The sequence below is a fragment of the Acyrthosiphon pisum genome, chromosome A1, assembly GCF_005508785.2.
Source record: "Acyrthosiphon pisum isolate AL4f chromosome A1, pea_aphid_22Mar2018_4r6ur, whole genome shotgun sequence".
Classification (NCBI taxonomy): Eukaryota; Metazoa; Arthropoda; class Insecta; order Hemiptera; family Aphididae; genus Acyrthosiphon; species Acyrthosiphon pisum.
This window is the reverse complement of record NC_042494.1, coordinates 104,248,977-104,274,901: the sequence shown is the minus strand read 5'-3', so window position 1 is coordinate 104,274,901 and position 25,925 is coordinate 104,248,977. Positions and strand designations below refer to the sequence as shown.

The following is a 25,925-nucleotide window of genomic DNA, read 5'->3' as shown; positions in this document are numbered from 1 at the left end:
TAAATATACTAATATTAACACAAAATTGCTCATATATAAATCATTAATCAAACCAGTCTGACTTATGGTATACAGTTATGGGGCAATGCAAAAAAATCCAACTTAAATAAAATACAAGCCTTTCAAAAATATAGCACTCAGAAAAACTTTTAAATGCCCCCCTTATGTCTCAAACCTCACTATCCACTCCGACCTAAAAATTAAAATGATACACGAAGAAGCTACAGCCCACTATCAACGTTTCCACAATCGACTTGCTTCCAACAGTAACCCGTTAATTCGAAATCTCGCAGTCCCTTCTATTCCTGGAAACCCACCCAGACGTCTAAAAAGGAAATGGTGTCGTGACCTACTTGTTCATCCCCCACCCATCTGTAATCCGTAGACAAAGCACTACCAGTTTTGTAAATTAAATAAAAAAAAAAAAAGACAATTGGTGAGTGTCATTACTGGATGACTTCTCACATCAAGTATAGCCTGTTGTATTAATTAGTCTAATTGTAATTGTAAGTGATTAGGAATTAAAATTAATTTATATGTATACTTTTGTCACATAAGCCTATTGTGCCCCAATGGTGCAGATTGTTTATTTCAAATAAAGAAAAAAAAAATATATTTGTTAAATAGTCTGTTCTTTGTAAATAGTATTATTGATTTGCTTATGAATTTAATAAAAATTTAGTTTATTGTTTATATATTGATTATTATTTAGCTTTAAATATTAATCAATAAGTTACCTAGTTATACGATAAATAAAATAAAAAGTACTAAATTATGAATTTTCGAACTTAAAAAATACGTTTCCTGATGTATTTCAAAACTACCACATTTAATATTTTCATAATCAGGTCGCATATGGTAAATTATTAAATTATACATTAATTCTGATGATCACCATTTAATTATGTCGGTCCTTTTATTGTAAATAATTAGAGAAATTTTGTAAAACTCATCAATATTATTAAATATAAACATGTTAAAATCAAACTTCATTTACTGAACATTTTTCCTGATTATTCCCTACAATACTAACAACAATAATCAACACAGAAATAATGCTGATTATCGGTAACGCGTACAAATAAAGTCAAAAGTTATAAACAACCATGCATTTAAAATGTATTTAGGCCGGAATATTAATATTACTGACTGTTTTTAATACATCAAAATACGAGCAGTAGTGAAGTCGTTTGCCGTTTCCCGAGGCTAACGCACAACACTGTACCGACTTCCGTTACGCATTATTTAGGTCACGCGATGATTTTATACATAATAGTACCATGTCCATAAAAACTTTTCTGAAAAGGGATTTGTTTTACCATCGCATCGACACATCATCGATTCAAGTATGCGTATACCGGTTGTTTCAGGTTTTAGCGACGTGTGGCCCAATGAGCGTCATATTTTTCACAGTGGTGGTGTTCTTCGGTTCGTTCTACTTGATCAATCTGATGTTGGCTGTCGTCGCCCTTAGCTACGAAGAAGAAGCGGAAATAACGCAAGAGGTATGATGGAATTTTTATCATTATTTTTTTTATTTATATATAATATGTATAAATCTTTATTGAAATACAAAATATTATAAAAATAAAATGTAAACTATTCCGACGATGGTATTCCGAGAAGTAGTGTTGTACATCATGGTTGTGATTTTACGCACAGTGTACGAGTTTGAAATATGTATATCAAAAATAAACACACTGCCACAGCTTCAGGCAATGCCTGAGGAAAATAGAAATGCGATGTCGTATAAAAAATGCACACGTTTTCCTATTCTTATTTTCTTCTTCTTTTTTTCGCTCGCACTGCACTACCGTTTTTAATCCTCGTTGTCAAGCAGTGTATAGGCAAAACGTATACAAACCTAAGCCTCGGTGTAGCAGAAATGCCTACACGGAGCGCCGTTGCATGAAATATATACGAACTGACAAAAAATATCTCCGCTGTGGCTTTTGCTTTTTTAAATCCACAACGGAGATACATCTTTGAAACTATATTTGAACTTTTTTAGTGGTTTAAGTTTCTATTTAACTTTGAGTTATTACTTACATAACTATTGCATATAACAGTATGAAAAATCACAAGTTTTTATTTCATATTATACTGCTAACACACATTGGAACTCAACTCAACTAAACTTCAGTTTTTAAAGAATTGGAAATTGTTTTCAAATAAAATTTTAAGCATTAAACTCGTTGAAAACATTGAGTTATTACACACGAAACAACTATGGAATATGGTGCAAGAAATTTTTAATGCTAATCAACGTTTAATACTCGATATTATACAACCTATACATTATAGTCATTAATTTTTTTTTTACATAATTCCCTCCCATATTAAGTACCTAGTTGACCATTTAGTATTCGAATTGCGTATTTGCATCTGTTAATCATATTGAATCGATAATTTGAATATTTATTCACTTTAAAGTTTAAACAATGGTTTCGTGTCCGAGGAAAGCTTGTTACCTACATTTAGCTTAATAAATCATTATGAATTGAAAGTTGAAACTAAGGTTATAATAAATAATCCATTATACTTTAACTCGAGTAAAATCTAGGCGATTGCGATTGTACATAATAACACTTAATGTACTTAATGTCTGATGCTCGGGTTTACAACGAAATGATAATTTTAATAATAGATTGATTTAAATTTAATTCTATTTCAAATTAAAATAATTATCAGTATAATACACATAATATTATTCAACAATTAATTAATTAATACAATAATTATAAAAATCATTCAATACTTTAGAAAAAATTTTAGAATGTAATTGTAAGAAAAGAAAATTAATAAGTTGTAAAAAATATAATAAAAGTTATTATTACTTTAAAATTGAATCCTAATTTTTCATTGGTTTAAATTTATTTACTGATATTTCGTTAGTGTATAATGTTTCTATGATAATAATATTAATAAAATTGATACATTTCTTTGGAGATATCCTTTTTTATTTCTGCTTTAACAGGTCAAATTGAAAAAACATTATCGTACATTTATATCCATCAGCATGTCCATCACCATTTAAAATTGCATAAATGCGAGTTAATGAAAAATTAAAACTGAAAATAATTCGCAAGCTTTAGTGGGTCTATGTGTACTGGGCAGTCTTGAAAAGTATTCGAGTTCAAGTATTAATATGGTATTCTAAATACAATTTTTTAAGTATTTTGAATACTTTTTAAAAGTATTTTTAACAAAATGATAATACTTGTATTTAAATACTATAAAGCCCGTTTTAATAATTTTAATTTATTATTGTTCACAAAAAAATTACAACAATAAAAATAATATTGTTTTTGTTTAGTAAAAGTAGGTAATAACAATATTTAAAATTTAAAAAATACCACATCAAATTTTATATGGTTTCTATACTGGAATTTTTTATGAAAATTGAAAATCTAATAATTTTAAAATAGTTCCATATTAATAGTTAATACCACTCTTTTGTTTATTTTTTCATTAAAATTTAATCTGAATGCAGAATGAAATATGTGAACATATATATATCTCTAAATAGTCAGACAGGTTATAATAATTTTTAAAATCTATGATAAGTAGTAACATAATAGGTACCTATACTGGTGTACAATATACATGTATATATTATATAACATAAAATTTAAAAAAAAATACTTGTATTTGTATTCAAATACTTTGTAAGTATTCGTAAAATACATTTTTACAATAGTATTTTAAAAATATTTTTAATACTATTTTATACGAATACGAGTATTAGTATTTTAATACTTTTTCAAAAGTATTTTTTCCAAGACTGGTACTGGGTGTCATTGCAAACTACGCTTGTGGTGGGAAAGTTGAATTTTCATTCGTCATCGACGTTATTTAAAATCAAATAATCAGAAAATGGTTTTTTTTTATCATTTGGTATTATAGTTCTTCAAGATCCACACCAAAAAATTCACCTACAACCTACCTAAAAACAAATTGTTATTTAATTAAAAACATATAATTGATATAAATATATTTGATTAAATTATTACTGGTTCTGGATGCACAAATGGCGGGTTAAAAATATTATAGTTTTTTATTTAACAATTGATAGCTAATCCGATATGTTTTGACTTACAGAACTAACATTTTAATTTGTAACCAAACATTACGTACTATATATGTATTAACTTTTCATAATCAATAAAACAAAATTTAGGTAAAAATATTTTCGTGAACTTCCGACATTGGTTCTCTGAAAGGTCGCTTATAAATATGATACTTGACCTTTATCAGAAAAAAATTCGTAGGGTGTCTATATGATAATTATTATGCAGATCATACATTGTAATGAAATGGTTTAAATATTGAATGCAGTAATTAAATGTTTCATTTCCTATATTATTATTGGAATTAACGTAGGTACTATGAAATTTGATATTGTCGTCACAAGAAAACATCACCAAACTATTTAATGGGTCATTTATTATGAATCATTTCTCATTTAAAAATATTTGCACCCCAATATTGGTTGAAACGGTACATACTTTCTTCACTTTTTGAGACAATTATAGATACTATATTGAACTCCAATTACGTGGCGCATATTATTTTTAGTAAAAACTAGATCTGAAAAAATGTTTTATGTTGCTGTGAAATAATTATACTGGTCGTTCAAGAAACTGTTCTAAAGCTTTAGCTTAAGATTGTTGCTGAGTGTCTATCTATCGATATTTTGTTATGAATAATTCAGAAAATTATTATGAATTAGTTTTACATTTTCAAACTGGAAAAAATTAAGTTGAACGAATTCTTTTCGTAAACGTCTATCATTATTTATATAATTTACTAGATCATTTTTAAAACCAAACATAAATCCGTACCAAATTAATTTTCTTTTTCTTTTTTTTTTTTGCTTTAACGATAAAAATGAGTAAAAAACTTATCAAGTGCACAGATGTAACTGATTATTATTATTATAATATTGTTACAATAATCAGTGATCGATGATCTACGAAAATTAATATTATATTTTTTTAATGTTTCTATAGAATTATAATTAGTATGAAAATCAATATAATATAATCAATAATATAAGACATAAGTACGATAAAATAGTATACTGGTTTGTTGATTTTTAATATTAGTAAGATATGGGAGGGAATTCGAGTACCCCCAAATAGTACCCTCAAATTCGAGTAAAAGTTGGTCACCTACCTATATTAGGAGGCAATTCGTGTCCACCAATTTCCCAAATTTCACCAATTAACTTAAAATCGGTTTATAGTGTACGTTTTATACTAACATAATATTATATTTTAATTTTTAAGTCATAAAAAATTTTTTATGTAAGTACCTATAGGTATACTAATTTTTTTAATGCGTGTTATTTAATTTGATATCCATTTAAATACAGTATGCCCAGAATAATTAATTTATATTTTAATAATCAAACATTTTTACATTTTGAATTACAACTTTTTATTAAAGCATTAAATGATAATTTGTAACCATATCATATTGTTCTTAGATTTAGCCAATGGTTATTAGATTTATAATATTTTTTATTTAATTATAAAGTTTGTGTATACTATCTAATGCAGACATTGGTTCAAAATTCTTAAAAAAAAAATATTATTACAATGCAGAAAATTGAATAACTTAAATAATTCCCTACAAATCTTTTGCAGTTATGAGTTTAGTTCAGTGGCTGAATTGTTATAAACTATGTCATTCCAAATTAGTTTTCAGCAAACACTTGTTCAACATATTATTGTGTCCAGTTAAACTATGTTAACGTCGGTGGTGCCAACCTGTCAAGTTACAGAGTTTAGTCTGTACATTAATCACTCTTGTATAAACTTGATGTAAAGCATATATATACACACACAGGAATTGTGACCACGATGAATAATTAATTTTATTGAGTATAAAATCTTAAGTATAAAACTATAGCGGTAAAAAAAAAATGTACAGTTAGTGCTGAAACTTAAGTGAATGTGTTTTAATTATTTTCTAAATATCTCGAGTACAGTATAGTAAAAAAGAATCAAAAAAATCAGAAAGTATATTTTTTTTATTTGTGGAATTCTCGTTGGAATAATGTACCAGTCGTTATAAAATATAAACCTTTGTATATAAAAACACCTATTTTACTAGTTTTAAGTTTGTAAAATAACAAATATATTATAATTACATAATAAATCATATATCAGCTCTACCCTGTTGAGGGTATAAAATCATATTATTTTATTTGATGCAACGGTATACTGCAATAATTATATAACAATATTATGTTATAAATTAACTCAATACAATCCATTAGGAATTTATTGTACAAATGTAACTGTAAAGTGGTTATTTGTGTAAAGTTATACATTTTTAGTGCACTCACTTATCTGTATTGCACTATAACTATATGTAGATGATTCATAGTTGCAGAAATCATGAAACGATTTCATATACAAAATGGGCAAAATAGATGTCATTCTATTTAAGATTGCTTTATACCAATTATTGTTTCTAGTACAAACAATTTTCTAAGGGATTTTTGTTTTTAAAATTACTGCGTTTCGATTTACTCTAGATTATGTACCTATAAAAGATATATGAAAAGTATGACATTTTTGGGTTTTAATATGGGACTTAAGAAAAGTATGTAGTGAGGAGAGATATATTGGATTTAAAATTCATCAAATAATTAAAGAAGTGAGATTTCATTGTTGATTATGGAAATTATAGAAGTAGGATTTAGTTTGCAGTTACATTTGCATACGAACATGGTTTTGTCGGGTTTTTAATGGCTGATTGTTCAGGATTGGTGGTGGAGTTGGATGGCGGTGGTTGTTGTCGTTTATGATTTTAGATGTTCTTGTATTTATGGATTCTTTTTTTGTATATTGTACATAATTTTCAGTTGGCAGTAAGTGCTCCTTTACAGAAAGTGCATTTTTCTGGGAGATCTGTATAGTTTGTTTGGGGGTTAGATGTGAGATTTTTTCCATATGGGAAGATATGCACAGTAGGTTCGGGCGTGGCTTTATGATTGACAATTTTGACACTTTGATAATTGTCTACGTTTGTAGTGTTATTTTACTTTGATAGAAGAGAGGTGATAAAAAATATTATTATAACCAGCATTGGGATCGATATCTTCAAAGAAAAGGGTTAGTGAGATTTTTGTTTGTTTGTTTGTTGTTTGATATTGGTAACATTTATTATGGTGTGACCGATTTTTTTTATTGTTGATGCAATAATCAGCCTAATAATTTTAAAGTTAACTGTTTATAGATTGTGTACATAATTAAATAACTTACATACTTTTTAACTAAGTTGCGTTGACAGCTGATTAAACTAAACTACAAATTCTAAAATTTTTCCATAAGTTGTATTAACATGAATGGATTAGCAAGTTTAAAAATAATGTATAGCATATATTATATATTATATGTATTACTTATATATACGTGTATACTGTATAGGTATTTACATCAATTAAAAATTAGACATAATTTTGGGTTTTCGACTAATTAATTTCAAAAACAGATTTAGAGTCATGACAGTAATAAATCAATAATAGTAGCTTTATATTATAACAAGTCATTAACAACCAATCCAACCGCTTTCCACGCTAAAAGTGTCAGTGATAACCTATTCACTTGTGAAGAATATCAGCTTTTTAATAGTTAGTTTCAAAACTGAAATATTGAAAAAGTAATTTAAAATAATAAAATATACACATATATATAATAATACAGTCATATAGGATGTACGGCGTTTTAAATTTTATAGCCGATCAATATCCTCAAATGCAAACCGAAAACAATTGTAACACTTGAATTTCGTACCATATAATGTATATACGCTTTTAAGATGGTTTTCTGCTATACGATGGTTAAAGTATTTAATTGTTACACAATAAATTGTGAATTTTAAGAATGTCAACCGCGATTTTTGTTTTCTTAACATATCGATAAGCTCAAGATTCCCGGTCTAGAAAAAACACAAAATATTAAAATGTACGATTTCAATATGTCACAGGAGAGGCGAAAAGACTTGACGGACTACCGGGACGAATCGACGTTCAGTTTCGACCCAAGCCGCATCCCGGTCAAGCAGCTGCAGGACAGACAAAACCGGGACAAAAAAAAAGTAGACGGCCGAAAAGGTGTGCTACTCTCTTCGGTGACGCGCAAACGGAAAAAGTCACGAAGACGTCGGACGCCGTCTCAGCAACGGTCACAATCAGAACAGCAACCGGAACTGCAACAACAGCAGAATGCCACGGACGACCGAGACACCATGGACGGAGGGATGTACGTGGAACCGGATGTCGAAATAGTGGCGGCGTCAGCTGCGGTGTTAGCGTCGGAAGCAGATGTGTCGGCGGTGGCAGTGGCCATGGACGACGGTGAAGATGGTGACGATGGTGATGACGGTGACGACTCGGGTAGCCGTTCGTCAACGCCCCGCCGAAAAAGGTCGAGGTCACCCGATCCTCCAGCACAACCGGTCACTCCGCCACCACAACCAGAGCCACCGCCTGCCACTTCAGCGGTAGCCAAACCCAATGTGGCTGCCGACAGTCTGCGGCCGTGCGCTCTGGTAGCTCCGCAAGGTAAGTGACACATGAACAGTAAAATATTATTCTTAATATAGATATGTACTTATTTTTCTATTTAGTTTTCTATCGTTGGTTTTCTGTAGCCACCTACGTGGTGCATAAGCCCCATCCCTAATTAATTAGCTCGTTTAAAACCTGAGTAATTTCTATACTTATATCCTCCATAATTATGTGTCATGTATTTCAAGCCTGATCAACCTTTTTGAAAGGCTATCTCGAGACGTGTCAAGAAGTAAAAATGTCTGTATGTAAAAAGCCTGAACATTTATAAAGTTATATTATATTTACCGTATTATAACAGTTCAAAAATATCGATACATAATATATCATATATTATGCATATTTTTATATAGATATTCCGACGGCATTAGATTAACCAAAAATAATTTCTGTAATATAACAAATATTAATCATAGAAACTTGGAACTTTTTGTCTTTGCGTATATTTTTATTTTCTATAAACAATGAATCGTTTAAAATATTTAGACTAAATTTAACTATTTATCAATGAACCTATCCACCATTCCATAGAATGTCGGTATTAATACAGAATAAATAAAATAACCAACTTTAATCTTATTGTATCGTTAATAGTATGTAGGAATATTATTAAACATCATTAGAAGTAAAAGCTGACACATCGTATCTGTTCAAAGTCCATTCCTGACTTCTGTAAATAATAATTTATCACTGCGTTTAAATTCAACACAAAAACCTAGGTATAGCTATATGACGAAGTACACTCGAAATCTACTATACAACTGGGCGAGTTTCCTAGGTTTTATAAACATAAAATAACTTCAGTGTTTTTTATTCATCTTTTGTCATAGGAAAATATTCTTTCTATTTTTTTAATTTTGCATTGATAATACATTAATATTAAAATATATAAATACATATACATATATAAACTGTTTTATGAAGTAGGTATACGTAGCTATTAATAAAACTCAATTTTAACAAGTACTAATTCATTAATTACTACTATAATAACACTTTCTTAAAAATATAAATTATTTTTGAAATACTTTTAATATTAAATTTGATTCCTTAAGAATATTTTACTTTCTAAAACATTTAACAAAACGTTAGTACTGGTATCTATTAATCGACTATAAATTAAAATTCATACCTTTAATTAGGTATTTAACAACTTTAGAATTTTCACCTAGATTTAAAGATTCATAATTTTGATTTACTCATATATAATATAAGAACAATATGTATATCTCATGTATGCATCGTTAAAAAATTATAATATAATATTAAATTATCCTTAGTAAATTTTAGAGCTTAGAATTTACGAAATAGTGTTTTATAAGTTATAAGTATAGATTCTAGACCAATGGAAATTTGATAATATTATCATTTATCAATAATGAATTTTGAGAATCAAAATTAAGGTGTGAAATGGTTATCTGTCTTTCGATGTTTTTTGATATTTGGAATAAATAATATACCTTTGTGATTTGATTTTCGAATGAAATGCTAATCGGTAAAACACTCTTAACATAATAACGATTCATTATATTTCTTAAAAGACTGTTGTAGAACTAGACGTTCTATAAAATATTATATAAATATAAAAACGAAGGTCAGATCTTAATTCATATTTTATCGTTTCTTGTAAACTAGAATATAATTTTACAAATCTAAATACCTTATATATTACCATTTTATTGATATGGTTGCGATTTATCAAGTGATACAAATTGTATACTTGAACAATATAAATCGAACATACAATTATCATTGTTTAGACTGGGGCATAAAATTATATCATATATCAACTAATTTGAATCTATCACTGGATAAAAACCCAAAAATTCACAAAAAAATATCATTAAAAAGTAATTCGGATTTCTGAGGCAATGTTAAATAGAAAAATATGTAAAGATCCATTTTTTTCTTACTAACAAATTAAATTATTTTTTTTATTTAGTAAAAATCTGACTTCAATATTATAATCTTTTATTTATCTATATGAAAAGAAAATGATTGCGTGAGTGTTTAAAATAAATATTTCTATTGCTCATTTAAATTAATATAATACATAATTAGTAAGTTTGTTTATCATAAATCATAATTAATAGAATACTAACAAATTAAATTTCAACAAGGAATAAGATCAAACGCATATTCTTTAAAAAGCTTTGCACATAAATACATAATTATAAATTGTAATATTTCATTGAGTAATTGAATTATTTTATTTACGTAAAATCAAATCATTTTTCATGTAGTTTCAATTCATATTCTTAAAACTTGTATTATACACACTTATACATATTGTAATTCGCTTTATACTTTGAATGATACAAATGAAAAAAAAAAGTGCTGATTCCGGAGTTGGTTAGGACACTGGAGTGGGATACTTGGGTCATTATATTTGAAAGCAATAATAAATCATTGCAATTGAAACACTTTTCCGAGCAAAAATCGGTTCACCTAAAAATGGTCAAGACTGATGTTAAAAACTGATGCTTGGCAGTTATATTTCTTCACCTTTTTTCTCGAAAACTACCGAGAATAATGACCCCTTTAAATCTGTGTTCAATTTCTAGTTCATAACTTGAAACTTTTTGATATACTACTACATCATTGTAAAAATAGTAGCTACCTGTTTTTAAGACTTCAAAATGTTACATTACCATACTTACAGTATTTTTAAAATTTCTGAAAAATCTTGATTATATTTTTTTTGACAATCACTTATAATTTTAAATCGTACTATTCACACAATTTTACATCAAAATGAGTGAAATGAGATGAATTTCGAAGCACTGATCACTCTATGAAGTCCGTAACTTTTACTTCAATTTTTAAACTTAATAAAACGTAAATTTCCTTTTTGATTTTGGTAAACCGTTTTAAGTTAGAATATAAAATGATAACAATTTACAATTTAATATCGATAATTATTTTAACAATATGATTAAAGATATTATATAATGAAAAATAATTACCATATCAGAAACGTTTTTAAATCACTAAAATATACGTATTCTAATGGTAAAATTTTGTGAATCTAATAATATTAATATTACTGTCGTCCTTTAGTTTAAAATAAATGTTAAAATACTGCTTTTACATTTTAATAGGAAAAAATTTAATTTTCTGTTTTAATCTAAACTTTGGACTCGTGAAAGCTATTTTAGATAAATAAATTAAAAATAAAATTCAGAATTATATTTTCTTTCTTCCCATTAAACTTAGAGATAACGAAAATTAAACGTTGTTGAACACTTCATATACCACTATCAAAGGGAATACTTTTCATATAACTCACTGATATAAAGTTTAATTTAATTTACCTTTGAGATAAAAAAAAAGTAAGAGTTTTTGTCTCTTGAATATAATATATTATGGTGACAGTTGAACAAATGATTATTTGAGTTTACTATAAAGCATAATATGCTAATAAGTATGCATGAATAAATTATATTTTATATGGATAAATAAAAACTACAAGTACATATTTTCATAAAAGACAGAATTTTATATCCAATTAGTAATTATTTTATCAAGTTATCAATGTATTGATAAATGTTCAATAATATTTTTTAAAAGTGAAAATTTTTATTTTATTTTAAAATGTTTTGAAATGTGCTTTTATATTATTTAATTCTTGAATTCTTGTATGTATTATTTTCTTTTGTTATTACAAGTACTAATGCATATTATATATATTTCATATTTATATTTTAAACATAGAAAATGTTCATCTTATTGATTCTTGAAACTGTTGTTGATATTATTATAAATCAGGACGAGAACGATGGTTACTGGGTAGTAGACAGGGCAGTGCGAACACTAGTGAAGGAAACAATAGGGATTCATCACTGGACGACTCAGGTGTAGTAGATGATCATGATGATGGAGAAGCGACGTCGCAATCACAATCCCATCACACTTCACCACAACCACAGCAATGCGGATACCATCAATTACCTCAGGTAACCTCTATAGGCAGTAAATAAAAAAAATACTTCCAAACTGCTGATGTTAATGACTGTGTAGATCGATATCAAAGAAAATTAAAAGTGATTTCGTAAAAATAACTCCATTCAGTATAATTTTTAAGGATATCTACATAAATATCGTTTTTTGAATTTAATGTAAAATACTAATATTAAATAGTGATATCCTATTAAAACATTTTAGTTTATCCAATGCATTAATAATGTCTCCTTATAAATATTATAATATAAAACATTTTTGATTAGTATGTATTTTGAAACATCTATCGACAAAGTAAAATATTATATGATACAATTTTCTCAGCAAAAGTCAAATTAAAAAAAAATATTTTTCGATTTGACAACGTATACTCTCTGCCTAAAAATGTATAATATTATGGTATTTGTAAATTTTGAAATGAACTAATTTTTGTGTCTTACATCGATCTTGTGTATTTCAATTGATTTACTCTAGATAATAAACTTTACGTGTTCTGTACGTTTATATCAGAATGTAAAATATTCTTTTCAGAATTCCGCCAACGATAATAGTTTAGCTGTATCAAAAAGCATTAAAGTGATCAAATGCAATGGGCTGAAAACAAAACCATTTGGCCGCAACGGCGAGGCAGAGTACGTGTCTCAGGTGGTGGTTATTGGTATGTGTACATTAATAACAGTATTAACTCCCTGCGCCGCCTCTAAAACTGTAATAGCTTGGAAAATAATAGTCTGTGTAAGATCTGTTTGCTGAACTATCAACGATATACACTCACAATAATAATTGTATTACTTGACCGTTTATTATAAATTTCCCATAAATAATAATTCCAAGTTACGTGGACGATCTTTTTTTCGCAACAATTATTGCAAATAAAAATTAATAATAAAATAGGTACGTTACACTAGACAAATATATAAATATCACTATTTTATGATCCCTGATGGTTTTTAAAGACGTGTCTTGTAAAATATAATTATTATAATTGGTTAAACATGACCTAGTCTTTTATAAAGGTTTGGTATAAATAACCATGGCTATTAACTATTATCTACTATCATCAACTTGTATCTCCGTGTCATTTAATATAAATTATTATTTAACTTGCAATTTTCACTAGTACCGTTGACTTGAGTATAATTGTTGAATTTAATTTGAATAAATAAAATAATATCTTTCAGCTACTTAATACTTTTAATATTTTAAAATTGTTTACTTTACTTCATTAAATGTTTAATATCATATAGATATCTTTTTTAAATATTTTTATTTTTCATCAATAAATTAATATAATATTTAAACATTATGAATAGTGTACTATTCACTGTAATATATAAAGAGTTATTAATGTCCTTTGTCATCATTAGATAAAAATATTTTTATTCCTTATGATTGCACTTTGTAATACATTGAGGAACTTTGAACTTGTGGTAATTGTATTGATATAAAGCTATTTATATTTATTTTCAATAGCTTAATTTAAACTTAAGCTTTAAATTTAAGCTTAAGTATAAAGTATAGCTTCAACAAAACAGAATATCAAATTTAGAATTCAGTTCCTTGATGCTTATCAGAAAAAATATGAAGACTTATTTACATAATATAGGTACCTCAATCTTATAATCTGAAAAAAATCTCTATTACTTTTAAAAATAATTTTATTAAAATATAATGGGTTTATAAGTCTGACTATAGTTATTAGCTCAAAAAGTAAGAGTTTTCTAGACAAAGTAATTTTAAATTGAAATATTATGTTTTTTTGTATTTTAATCTAAAATAATTCACTGTTTCGTGATGTGTAAATCATCTACATATAATATTATAAATAAAAAATAAATTGCATAGTATTTACATTATATTATATTAACTAAATTGTTAAAATATATACAAATTAGTTTTACTCTATCATATCGGTAATTTTATCTCACTGTAACTTATCATTTTTAATAAACTCATATTCTCGTTTGATATTGTGGACCTATTTAAATATCAATTCATGTACTTATAATATTATTATTTTTCTATTTTTATGCATATGTTTTAAATTGACTACAATTTAAATGTACCTAATTAACTTAAGCAAAAACAAGGTCACATGTAACATAATACACATAATAATTAGATTAACATTGAATACTATAATTATTTTGAAAAGTTAAAGGTACAAGGAATGCTTACAGTTTATATCTATTTTTTTTTACTCTTTTGTTAGTTGATGAATAATCATAAAACTTATGTTTCTAACAGTAACCAATACTTTTATTTTTATAATCTAAATAAAACTTTCTTTGACGATTTTATTTTCATTTCAAGATGTGTGTTCCAAACAATAATCATATTTCATTATAATATACAATACAACTAGCTATATTATGTGTTCGTCGAATACAATTTATTTACAATAGGGCAGTGGTTCCTAATTTACATAAATTTCGTTATATGTAACAAAATGTTGTAATGCATATAAATATTTAAATATTTATAACTCTGTTGTCTAATCACAGTAATAATTTATTATTATCATTACTATTATTAGATGATTTAGTTGATCGAAATTGTTCGAATTGCAACAGAAATTGCATTGATTACCAGACATGGTTGAGAGTCCAAAACTGCCTGCATAAAGTGGTCAGAGATCCATTATTTGAGTTGTTTATTATGGCATGTATTATATGCAATACAATAGTGTTAGCTATTGAACATCACGGGATGTCACAAAATGTACGTAACATTTTGGACGTTGGAAACAAGGTAATTAATTTATATTTTACTTAAAAAGCATGTTTTTCGTGACCATATTAATAAAAATAAAAACTAATACCTATAATATAACATTTACATACTACCTACTGTTAAATTTAATTTTGATTGGTCAATAAAATAATTTAATACCTAGTAGTTAAAACTTAAAAGCACCTAATGTGTGCATATTTGGCGATTTGTGTGTATAGTCAAATTAATAATATTTGTGAATTGAACAGTTTAATATTAGTTTTAAATATATACATAAAAAGATTAGCGGGGTATCAGTTATTTTTATATATCCTATTTTTTAAGGCAGTTACTATTTTTTTTAATCCATACCAACAGTAGATCAGTAGGTTACCATAATCATTTCTAAATCATTTGATTTTAATATGATTTTTGTTTGATTAGCATATAAAAAATAATAACGATATAGATGATATAATTTAATAAAAATCAGTAAACAAAATAATATTAGAAAAACAGTAACATTAAAATAATAATATATGTTAAAAGATAATATTATTTTATTTTATCGTCACTTCATCAATAACTCAGTAAGAGTTTTAGTTGCCACGTTTAGCGTCTTCCAAGTTTCTCAAATTTCGCTATATTATGTTTTATTTTATTTTTAAATTCTAAATCCCCCCTCCCATATATTTGATAGATTTATTTAACAAACATAAAATCCAGATGTAGCTTAGTAGAATTAGGGTGGAAATTGAAGGAAAACATTAGTTTCAGTAGTCGATTTCTTATTATCTTTTATCCTGTTAATCCTAAAGGTAACCAATTTAATCTTTTCAGGTTTTCACTACTATTTTTACTGTGGAATGTCTATTCAAGTTGATTGCTCTGAGTAATGAATTCTTCAATTGTGGTTGGAATATATTCGACATGATCATTGTGACAGCTAGCTTATTAGATTTATCATTTGAAATGATCGATGGTTTGTCAGTTCTTCGCTGTTTGAGACTGGTAAGAACATTTTTATTCAAATCAATAAGATAATAATATATTGTGCTTCATTATAATAATTAATTTATTATAATTGCAATGTAATTGGTGGTTATGTTCTGCTTGTAATTAAATAATTGTCAAATCATTGCGGTGAATATAAATAGCTATTATTATTATATTCATAAAGCTTATTTTATCATTTTTTAAATATTTTATTTTAGAGTAGAATTTTTTCAAACTGACGTTAAATGAAAGTTCAACAGAAGTGCCTTGTATCACAAACGATGAAAAAAGTTTCGCTTATTTGCTATGGGATTATTATTTGTTTTTTTTTTTATTAATCTACAGACTCATAAATCCGTAGAAACACAGAGTGGTTTCACAAACACACGTATATATCGTAACAATACTGTTATAAATATGTCAGAGTAACTTAACCGTTTGTTTTTAATTTTTTTTAAATACGTACAAACGTTTTTTAACAAAGAATACTCTATTGTCTTTTTAAAAATAAATTAGATGAATGGATTAATATATTTCTATATCAATATTAACATTTGAACCTCTTGATTTTAGTTGTTGTTAAAACTTACGAGTATAATATATCTTGACAGTCACTGGATTGTGGCTGCAATACCATACTCAACTACACAATCAGAAATTTTCCAGGAGAGGCAAAAAACTAATTAATTTGATTCCAAGAAATAAATTATCCGATTTTAACTTCCCCAGATAAATAAAAAGATAATAAATATTGTTGTCTTATAAAAATATAATTTGATACATTTAATAGCACTTACACAAAATAATGACGAAGCATTGTGAGATTGAGATATATATGATACGTTTTTTTCAAATACAAATATTGAATATAATATGTGTAATTTATATTTATTTTATTTAATATGTGAACAATATTATACTATATCATAGTTTATACCAAAATAATACAATACAAACACTAAAAAAAAATTAGATTTTAAATTTCCTTCAATATTGTAAATAATGTTAATTCTTGAACTATATTATTATACTTTTTATAATAATAATATATAGCGTAACATTATGTTGTATTTAGTCGTAATTGAAGATCTTAAGAAATTATTATTAATGATAGTGTAGCTTGACAGTTGGAAAAGAGTAAAAATATGTATTATAATATTATGTTTAGACGTTTAGTATAAAATATATTATTTTATTTTAGTAAAAACTAATAGGTACATAGTGCAATATAATTTATTAATATTAAATAAATATTAATTGAAAATTACATATATTTGAAATATTTGTATTTGAGAAAACGTATTTCAATCTAATATTACTTCGTATCATCCTAATGTTTTTTGTAATTCCCCGTAAGTACTATAAAATAAATCGAATAATATAATGAATATAAATTACAGAATTTTCAAACTCCATTAAGCTTCTTTTTATTAATCTAAGGAAAGAAAATTGCACAATTATTTTTCAGAATCAAATTAATTAGTTTTGTGTCTCCTGTGAACAATCTGTAATTATGTTTATTTTGTAGTTACATGGTATTACGATTTACGATTAACTAAAATTATAATTAAAATAAAATATTGATCATCCACATAAAGTATAGAGAAAAAGTTTTTGCTTATGATTTATTTTGATTTAATTATGATAATAATTATAATAATGATAGAAAATGAAATGTAATTGCATACAAAACATCACACAAATTCCTATCCGTGGAGTATTATATAACTTACAAATTACAAAGTCTCATATTGAGAAAAATAATAGCCAATACTCGAATAGTACAACATTTCCAAAACAATATATAATATAATAATATATATGAGACATTGCAATATATTATTCTCGGAACACTGGCCTTTTGTCTATTGAAAATGGTAATTGACTGGCCGTCTCGTACATATCATTCAACCATGGTATTCCTTATAAGTGATGATCTTATGAGTTATGTTTCGAGAATGCGCCTGGCAGACTGTAAATTGCGTCCGGAGTACTGTTTGGGTTTTTAGGAGAAACGAATTGCGGCGATGGGAACGAGGTAAGGGTGTAATAAACTGCATCCATGTTTTCCGAATAGCTATATAAGACATAAGCCACCTACCGTTATATTATGCAAAGTGCCGGGTTAAAATATGTCAGACCTAAAACGAAAACCGGCAGGTTAAAAACCATTAAACATTTTCCGGTTATGGTATCGTTTGGTGTTCACCAAAACTGCAGTTAGTAGTTATAACTTATATTATATAGGTAGGTAACCAAAGGTACCGATGTGGCCGTTTAGAACGTTCATTGTTTTGTCACCGTAGTGCTATTTAATTTATTCGACTGCATACGATTTGTGTCTGGCACGTGTCTGGTCGAGAACGGTAAGCCTATAAACGGATCTCACTGTACATACTTAAATTGTATTAACATAACATATGATTGTAAATCAAAGCTTAAAAATAATATTGATATTATATGAACAAATGCATGTACAGCGTGTGTACTCGTTTTCGAGAAAATAAGATTTCCAGTAGGTCTGCACGTTACCTCCGAGTGCCCTCCCCTGCGCAACGCAATAATAATATAATACAATACAGTACCATACAAAACAATTTTTATAAATTCGGACACTGAGACCAGCGGGAAGTTATATTGTTATCCGTTAGAGAAATTTCCAACGGTATGGGACATTAACTTTTATCGTAATTGGGTGAAATGAAGCACGGCTGCTGAAACGTTGGTGACTTGACTGATTTACCGCTTTACACACATTATTACAGTGCGTTTTGATTAATTACACAGCCGTTATTCTTTTTTTTTTCAATTAGCTTCGAGTTTTAAAATTGGCTCAATCTTGGACTACCATGAAAGTATTATTGAGCATCATAATATCGACCATCGGAGCTCTCGGCAACCTTACATTTGTCCTAATCATCATTATATATATTTTTGCCGTCATCGGCATGCAACTATTCTCAAAAGAATATATGCCAGAAAAATTTGATCCAGATCCTGTACCAAGGTAATAAATGCATACCTACTTAATTTTTTTTATACTTTTATCTAAGTAAATGTCACTCTATTACTCGGTCAGCAAAAACGAATTAACTATTATTATTTATTATTGTATATTTGTATTCAATTAATTAATTATGTAACTTACACTTATACATAATATATATTATACATTTACTTTTAAAACAAAATATACCTACAAATAATAATTTGTTTCCAAATTAAATTTTTACATTGTGGTATTATGTGTTAACAAATCGTGTTCTATAAAACAATTGCAATTTACAGTTATAAAACTAATTACTGATTATTAAAATGGCAAAATTAAATTTCAAAACTTATTAACTGCTGAAAAATTTGAATTATCGTGACAACTAATAACCATGATATTTTAAGTGATTTCTTATTAAAATTCGACGAGATTAAAATATGTTAGAGTATTATAACAAATTGGAAACCTAAAGTGATTATGTCACTTGTAAATGTTTTAAGTGATATTTTACAAGTCATCAAGGATCAGATATTTGTCTTTGTAATTAACTATCTACTTATTATAAAGGAATCCTTTGTCAAACAGCGTGTTCTATAATATGATAAATATTTGAGAATATTCTATTGATTTCCTATTCATTATTAATATTACTATCGTAAAAGATAAAGCATTAAAATAAATATTTTAGTATTAAGCTAATTAAGGAAGCAAATTCCATCTTGAAATATATTATAAAAGGACCGAATTACTTGAGATAAGATTATGTTTTTAAGTATTAGTACTAATGTATTGTACCTCTTAATTAAATATTTCATATTAAAACGATCATTAATAAATCGCTTCATTTGGTGGCTTTTGTAGATGGAATTTTTCAGATTTTTTTCATTCGTTCATGATGATTTTTCGAATTCTTTGTGGTGAATGGATTGAACCATTGTGGGATTGTATGAAAGCTGAAGAGAAAGAGGTATGTTATTAATCTTGATTAAAATTCCTCAGAGAAATAATTTCACTATTTACTACAGTTTAATATTATTTTTAAGTTGATATTTTTTTATTTATAATAATTTGAACATATAAAATAATCTAAGACAGACATCAAGGCAGTTTTTTAGTTATAAAGTATTATACTTGAGCTTCTCTGTGGATTATTTACTTGAGGATATAATATAAAAAGTATATAAGGCTAATATTACTTTTAATGACTTTCCTTAGGGTTTTGGTATATGCTTCGCAATATTTTTGCCCGCACTGGTGATGGGTAACTTCATGGTTCTTAACTTGTTTTTGGCGTTATTACTCAACAGTTTCAATTCTGAAGAGTTAAAATCAAAAAAAGAGGTAAGATATCGAATTATATACATAAAACAATAAAACAACCTATGTCGTTGCATATAATTTAGCAAGGTCAACAAGAAGTAGACGAAGAAATGGCTCATTACAGAGAAAGATGGGCCCATCATGTTAGAGTAATCAGTAACGTTTGCCAAAAGTGTAGAGCTCAAAATTCGTCAAGAAGGTCCTCAATTTCTTTGTCGAATATCCCAAAAGATACAATTGTATCTCTCTTAGATTATGAGGTATATAGACAAACAATATACATGTTATTCTTTGGCTTTTCTACACGTTTTGCTGTGTAGGTACACAATCGCCTTTTAACTTACACCAAAAATGAACTAAGCGTTCTAGCAATGAAAACATCAAGATAAAATGAAAAAAAATGAAAAAAAAATGAAAAACTATTTTAATTTTGAGAATAAAAAAAATGTTAACGTCACGTTTGTTTTTAAAACTTGACACACGCTTTGACACTCGAGCACACCTAATATATGGGGTACAGTTTTACAATATCTTTATTTTATTTGCACACAATTTCATTTACTGTATAATGATTGACGTATGAATTATTTTTCAGCGCGCACATATTACACAAATTCAAAATAATAAGATATTTGCACTTTGTTTTAGGTGTATCATATATCTAATCAAAAAGTTGAACACAAAACATGTCTATACAAATTATTTTAATATTCTTAAGGTTATTTTGTGATGCTCTCATATAATCTTCAAACATGTACTACATAATTTACAGCTTTTAAATATAATTAAATATCAGCTTATACTTTATAAAAAATCAATAATTAAGTTTTAACTAACTAATTAATAATTGTATTGTACTTTAAATATCTTAATCATTTTTTTTTTTTTTTTAATAATGTAGGTACCTACTTCCAACAAAGATTTTCAATTAAAATTTAAAAATTCCATACGTAAACTTTTAAATAATAAAAAACATAGTTACTGTCTATTATATAAAACAAAGTTTTGTTTACATCTTCTAGATAATAATATTGCTGTGGCAACCAGCAAATGAATAAATAATAATAATTATTAATTAAATAGGTTCCTACTTATTCTTAATACTCTCTATTATTCAAAAAAGTTTTGTATAATATTCTATCTTTCACAATTTTTTTTTTTTAAATAATTATAATTGCAGATATTACATTTCAAGACTCAATGGGTGACCCTTGAGTTATGGAAATTAAGACTCCAGAGGTGAAGGGGTCAGCATAGGCCTACTGAGGCTCTTGACCACCCAGGGGGTTAGTGAGCAAAGAGAGCAGGGGAAGAGCCACCTGGCTTTTTAATAAAATACTTTAATTAATTTTTAATAACAAACAATATTTTAACTAAAAAAACGTTTTTAATTTCATAAAACATATTTTTTTTATTAGATTTGTTTGTTTGGATAAAAATAATTATGCTACATCAGGCTCAAATATATAACATGGAATATTTAAGTTCATCCCTTCTAAAAATCATTGTTTCTATCATGATGAGTAGTATTTAATGGAAATCCGTTGTGCATGACTAACCATTATAAAAAAACAACCCGTCTTAACCCTTAAAATATTTGCTTACATAAATAAACATGTCACTAAATCGTTGAACGAAAAAACTAGGTATATACTCTACCGCAGGAATACATAAAAACAGCTTGGATATATTAGTATATACTTTTTATAACATAATAACATGTAAAATAGCAAAAAAATAAATATAAGGGTATAATTATTATAATTATTTTGATAATTTGATTATTTAAATTAGGATCAAACTAAAAGTGTTGCTACTTAGTGACTTCTTTAATTAAATCATGCATGTCAAAATACACTTATATATATAAATATAAATATAACATAAGCGTTTATTGCACCAAAATAATTAAGAATAATATAAAGATCGGTATATATTCACCGACTGCAAAAACAGGAAAAGAAAACAATATACTGAATAATTTCAAATTATGTATTTGATTAATATTCAAAATGTATAACTTTTAGTGTCAATAAATTTAGGTAACAATTAACTGATAATTCGGTATAAATATTAAATTAATATAAATATTAATTAATTTATACATAATATATCGTTATTCGTTAAAATGTGAATACATAGTAGTATAATACATTAGGTTATACTTACAATGTAAAACATTTAAAAAAAATTTTAACGAACAACATTCTAAAAATTATTTACAACCATTAAATTTAGCTTTGGGTATATATTAATTATGTTTTGGAGAAAAATACTGTATCTATAAAATAATATTATTAACTAAAAAACTTTTTAATATAAAATAATATTTTATACTTTTATTCTAAGGTGTGGTCGGAATGTTTTTTATTTTAAAATTATTTAAATAAATAATAAAGGTAATTTAATACTGCGAAAAAATATCTGAACTAAAAAAAAAGTTTCAATTGGGTTAAATATTTGTTGGTAACAAAATAGAGCATTTGCGTAATGATTACAACCACATTCTATTGCAATGGACACATAATGTTGTTAGTAAATAATTTTAAAATCTTTTAAGTGTATTTTTTTTATACAAGAATCTTTTTTTATTTAATATTTCAATAATGTTAAAATGTATAAATAAAAGATTTTAAAAATCACAATAATTTAATTCTATAAAACCAAGAATGGTTGCATGGCACACTTCAGTGCTCTTTTAAATGCTCGTATCTCATCTGTTTTTTAAGGTGTTCCACATTTATTCTATCTGAAAAAAATTACTAAACGAATGATAGCCCCATTTAACTGTATTCCATAAACCCTCAGACCGAAATTTATGTTTAATATTTTTTATGTTTCATATAAGCTCACGTTTTAAGTATTAAAAGAATAACATCTTACAGAAAGTTGGTTTTCCAACAATCGTGGTAAATTATTAAGGTTCAGAACTTTTTTAATTCTGTAAAAATATTGAAATTTTTAACAGAAATTCGCACTATCTAAAACCTATTATATACGGACTATATTATAAATGGATATTTAAAAAATAACTTGGGTAAATGATTGAAAATTGTTGAAAACATTCTACAGGTGTAGTTTATTTGAAAAATCTATATTATTCTGGGTTTAGTATACCTACAATTCCTTTCATTTACACATTGCTTTCTAAACAAATTCATCCAATCCGAATATTTTTCAATGCTATTCAAAAAATCGAATTAACCAAGGGGCTCAAGAAAAACTATAAAATCCATATTTTTATGTGTTTTTCATATTTTTTTTTTATAAATGTCAGTGCTTGGTTTAACTCAGCGTAGAATCGGTATATTATATTATTGTTACCTATTATACATTTGAAAGCAATGATAAATCATCGCATTCGAAAAACAATTTTAATTGAAGTTCACAGGTTTATTACAAAGTGTTATAGCACATTTTATATTCTGAGCACACCGATGAATGTATTGGGAATTGGGATTGTATGAGAATGTTTTTTCCCCAGTACTTACTTTTAAAAATAATCAGGTAAAACAAAAAAAAAGTTAGAAGATTAGTTTAGAACAAATGTTAGTCAGCCTACGAATTGTCCTTTGCGTTATACTATCCAACAACCAGAAACATTAAAAGTTGGTATTTCAGATAAAACTTTATGTTATAGTACAGGTATATAACTACATAAATAAAATAAAACGGTAAATCTATAACATTTTTATTAATTAATTTCAAACGTTTGAAATTCCAACTTTTTCCAATTTATGTCAATAACATTTAAGTCATAGAAATGTTTAAATTCAATCAAGGTATTTCTTACTTACAGAAATTTAAAAATATCAAAAATTATTTTCAACATTTTTTTTAGAATTTTAAAGTTTAAATGTTGATGGAATTTGGCATTTAAACGAAAAATAATGATTTTAGTTATTAAATTTAAATTCAAGAAATATTATTTGTAGAAACTTGAATAAATTATGGACTTACCAATAAATTTCTATACGAAGTGAAATTTTCAAAATATTTAAAACTAATAATATGTTAATTTACCTTGAACTGTTCATATTATTTTACAATAAGTCAGTATTTACTTAAAAATGCATAGGTACTAATGATATTCCTAGTAGTTTACTTAACGTAAGATACTGATTATTTCAAAAAGCATAATGGTTTTGAAAATATTTTTATCAAATGGTTTCAAGTCAATTCAATACAACATTGAAAAAAAAAAATTAATATTTTTTGTCCTTCTAATTTTTTAAGTTTTATTACTTTTAAATGACAATATAATTTCAATTCCATATTCCAAAGGAAAATATTTTTCCAAGTATTTCCATACATACAAATTTAATTTCGGACGAATAGCTTATGAGTTATGAGTATTTAAAGTAGATAATCGAAGTAAGTACCTCGCAAAATAAAATGTAAAAAAATGTTGAATACCGATAATACTTTTTGAAATAACAAAATATGTCTTGCCTTCAAATGGATCAGCTGTGCAATATTATATTATAATAATGTAAATATACCTATATAATATATAAATGCAATATTTTTGTCAATAATTTGTTAAACGGTTGAACTCCAACCTACTGTATTACAAATAGGAAAATAAATTACTAATAATATTCTAAATAAATCATAAAAGTATCTTTTCAAATAGAGGCTGATACACCATCCCCGTTCAGAATCGTTTCCCCTATGTAGTTATTCATCATTGAATTTAAATTTAACACATCCATTACAGTGATCTATTAAATGACAAGGTATACTCGAAATCTGCTATACTGTGGAGTAACTTCCCCGGTTTATTAACGTATAAAATTACTCGTATATAGCACTTATGATTACATGTTTTCATCATTAGTTAAACATATAGCAATAAATATGATAAAAGTGACTTTAAAATATAATGTCCAAACCTTTGATAAAAAAATTATCAATTTTATTAAATTGTGTAGGTATTTAAAAAAAATATTAATTGTAAAGTAATTCGTAGAAATTAGTTTTAATGTAATTTAAACTTTAAGAACTTGTAAAATAATATATTGACTAACAATTTTTGAGGTTTTTTAACTGTACACAATAATGTTATACACAGTATACATTAAACTTTATAATGTACATAATAAAATATTCATATTATAATTTATAACAACAATACTTATAAATAAAGTTATCCTAATTAGTATAATAATACCTATGCATTGTAGAAAAGAAGAATATTTAAATAATAAATAATAAACTTACATAATATACAAATCAAGTTTAATGTTACTACCTACTCAGCTTTATAATACAATGTATTTTATTTATAAATATAATATAATAATACAAAAAGACATTCACAATAATTTATTTTATTTGAAATGTATGTTGATAATGTTT

General features: G+C 26.1%; 1 protein-coding gene across 3 annotated transcripts in view; it reads left to right on the top strand.

Annotated features, from left to right (window-relative positions):
* LOC100164966 (sodium channel protein 60E-like) overlaps window positions 1-25,925 on the top strand; it is a 133,261-nt gene that overhangs the window by 76,888 nt on the left and 30,448 nt on the right. For 2 of the 3 annotated variants that reach the window (XM_029487949.1, XM_029487947.1), the window contains exons 8-17: window positions 1,371-1,505; window positions 8,002-8,578; window positions 12,353-12,540; window positions 13,076-13,202; window positions 15,081-15,295; window positions 16,097-16,267; window positions 19,066-19,259; window positions 20,106-20,211; window positions 20,460-20,585; window positions 20,648-20,824. In XM_029487949.1, the coding sequence (XP_029343809.1) occupies window positions 1,371-1,505; window positions 8,002-8,578; window positions 12,353-12,540; window positions 13,076-13,202; window positions 15,081-15,295; window positions 16,097-16,267; window positions 19,066-19,259; window positions 20,106-20,211; window positions 20,460-20,585; window positions 20,648-20,824 (2,016 nt within the window). The remainder of the gene's footprint in view (window positions 1-1,370; window positions 1,506-8,001; window positions 8,579-12,352; window positions 12,541-13,075; window positions 13,203-15,080; window positions 15,296-16,096; window positions 16,268-19,065; window positions 19,260-20,105; window positions 20,212-20,459; window positions 20,586-20,647; window positions 20,825-25,925) is intronic. The other variant, XM_029487948.1, reaches the window with a different exon arrangement.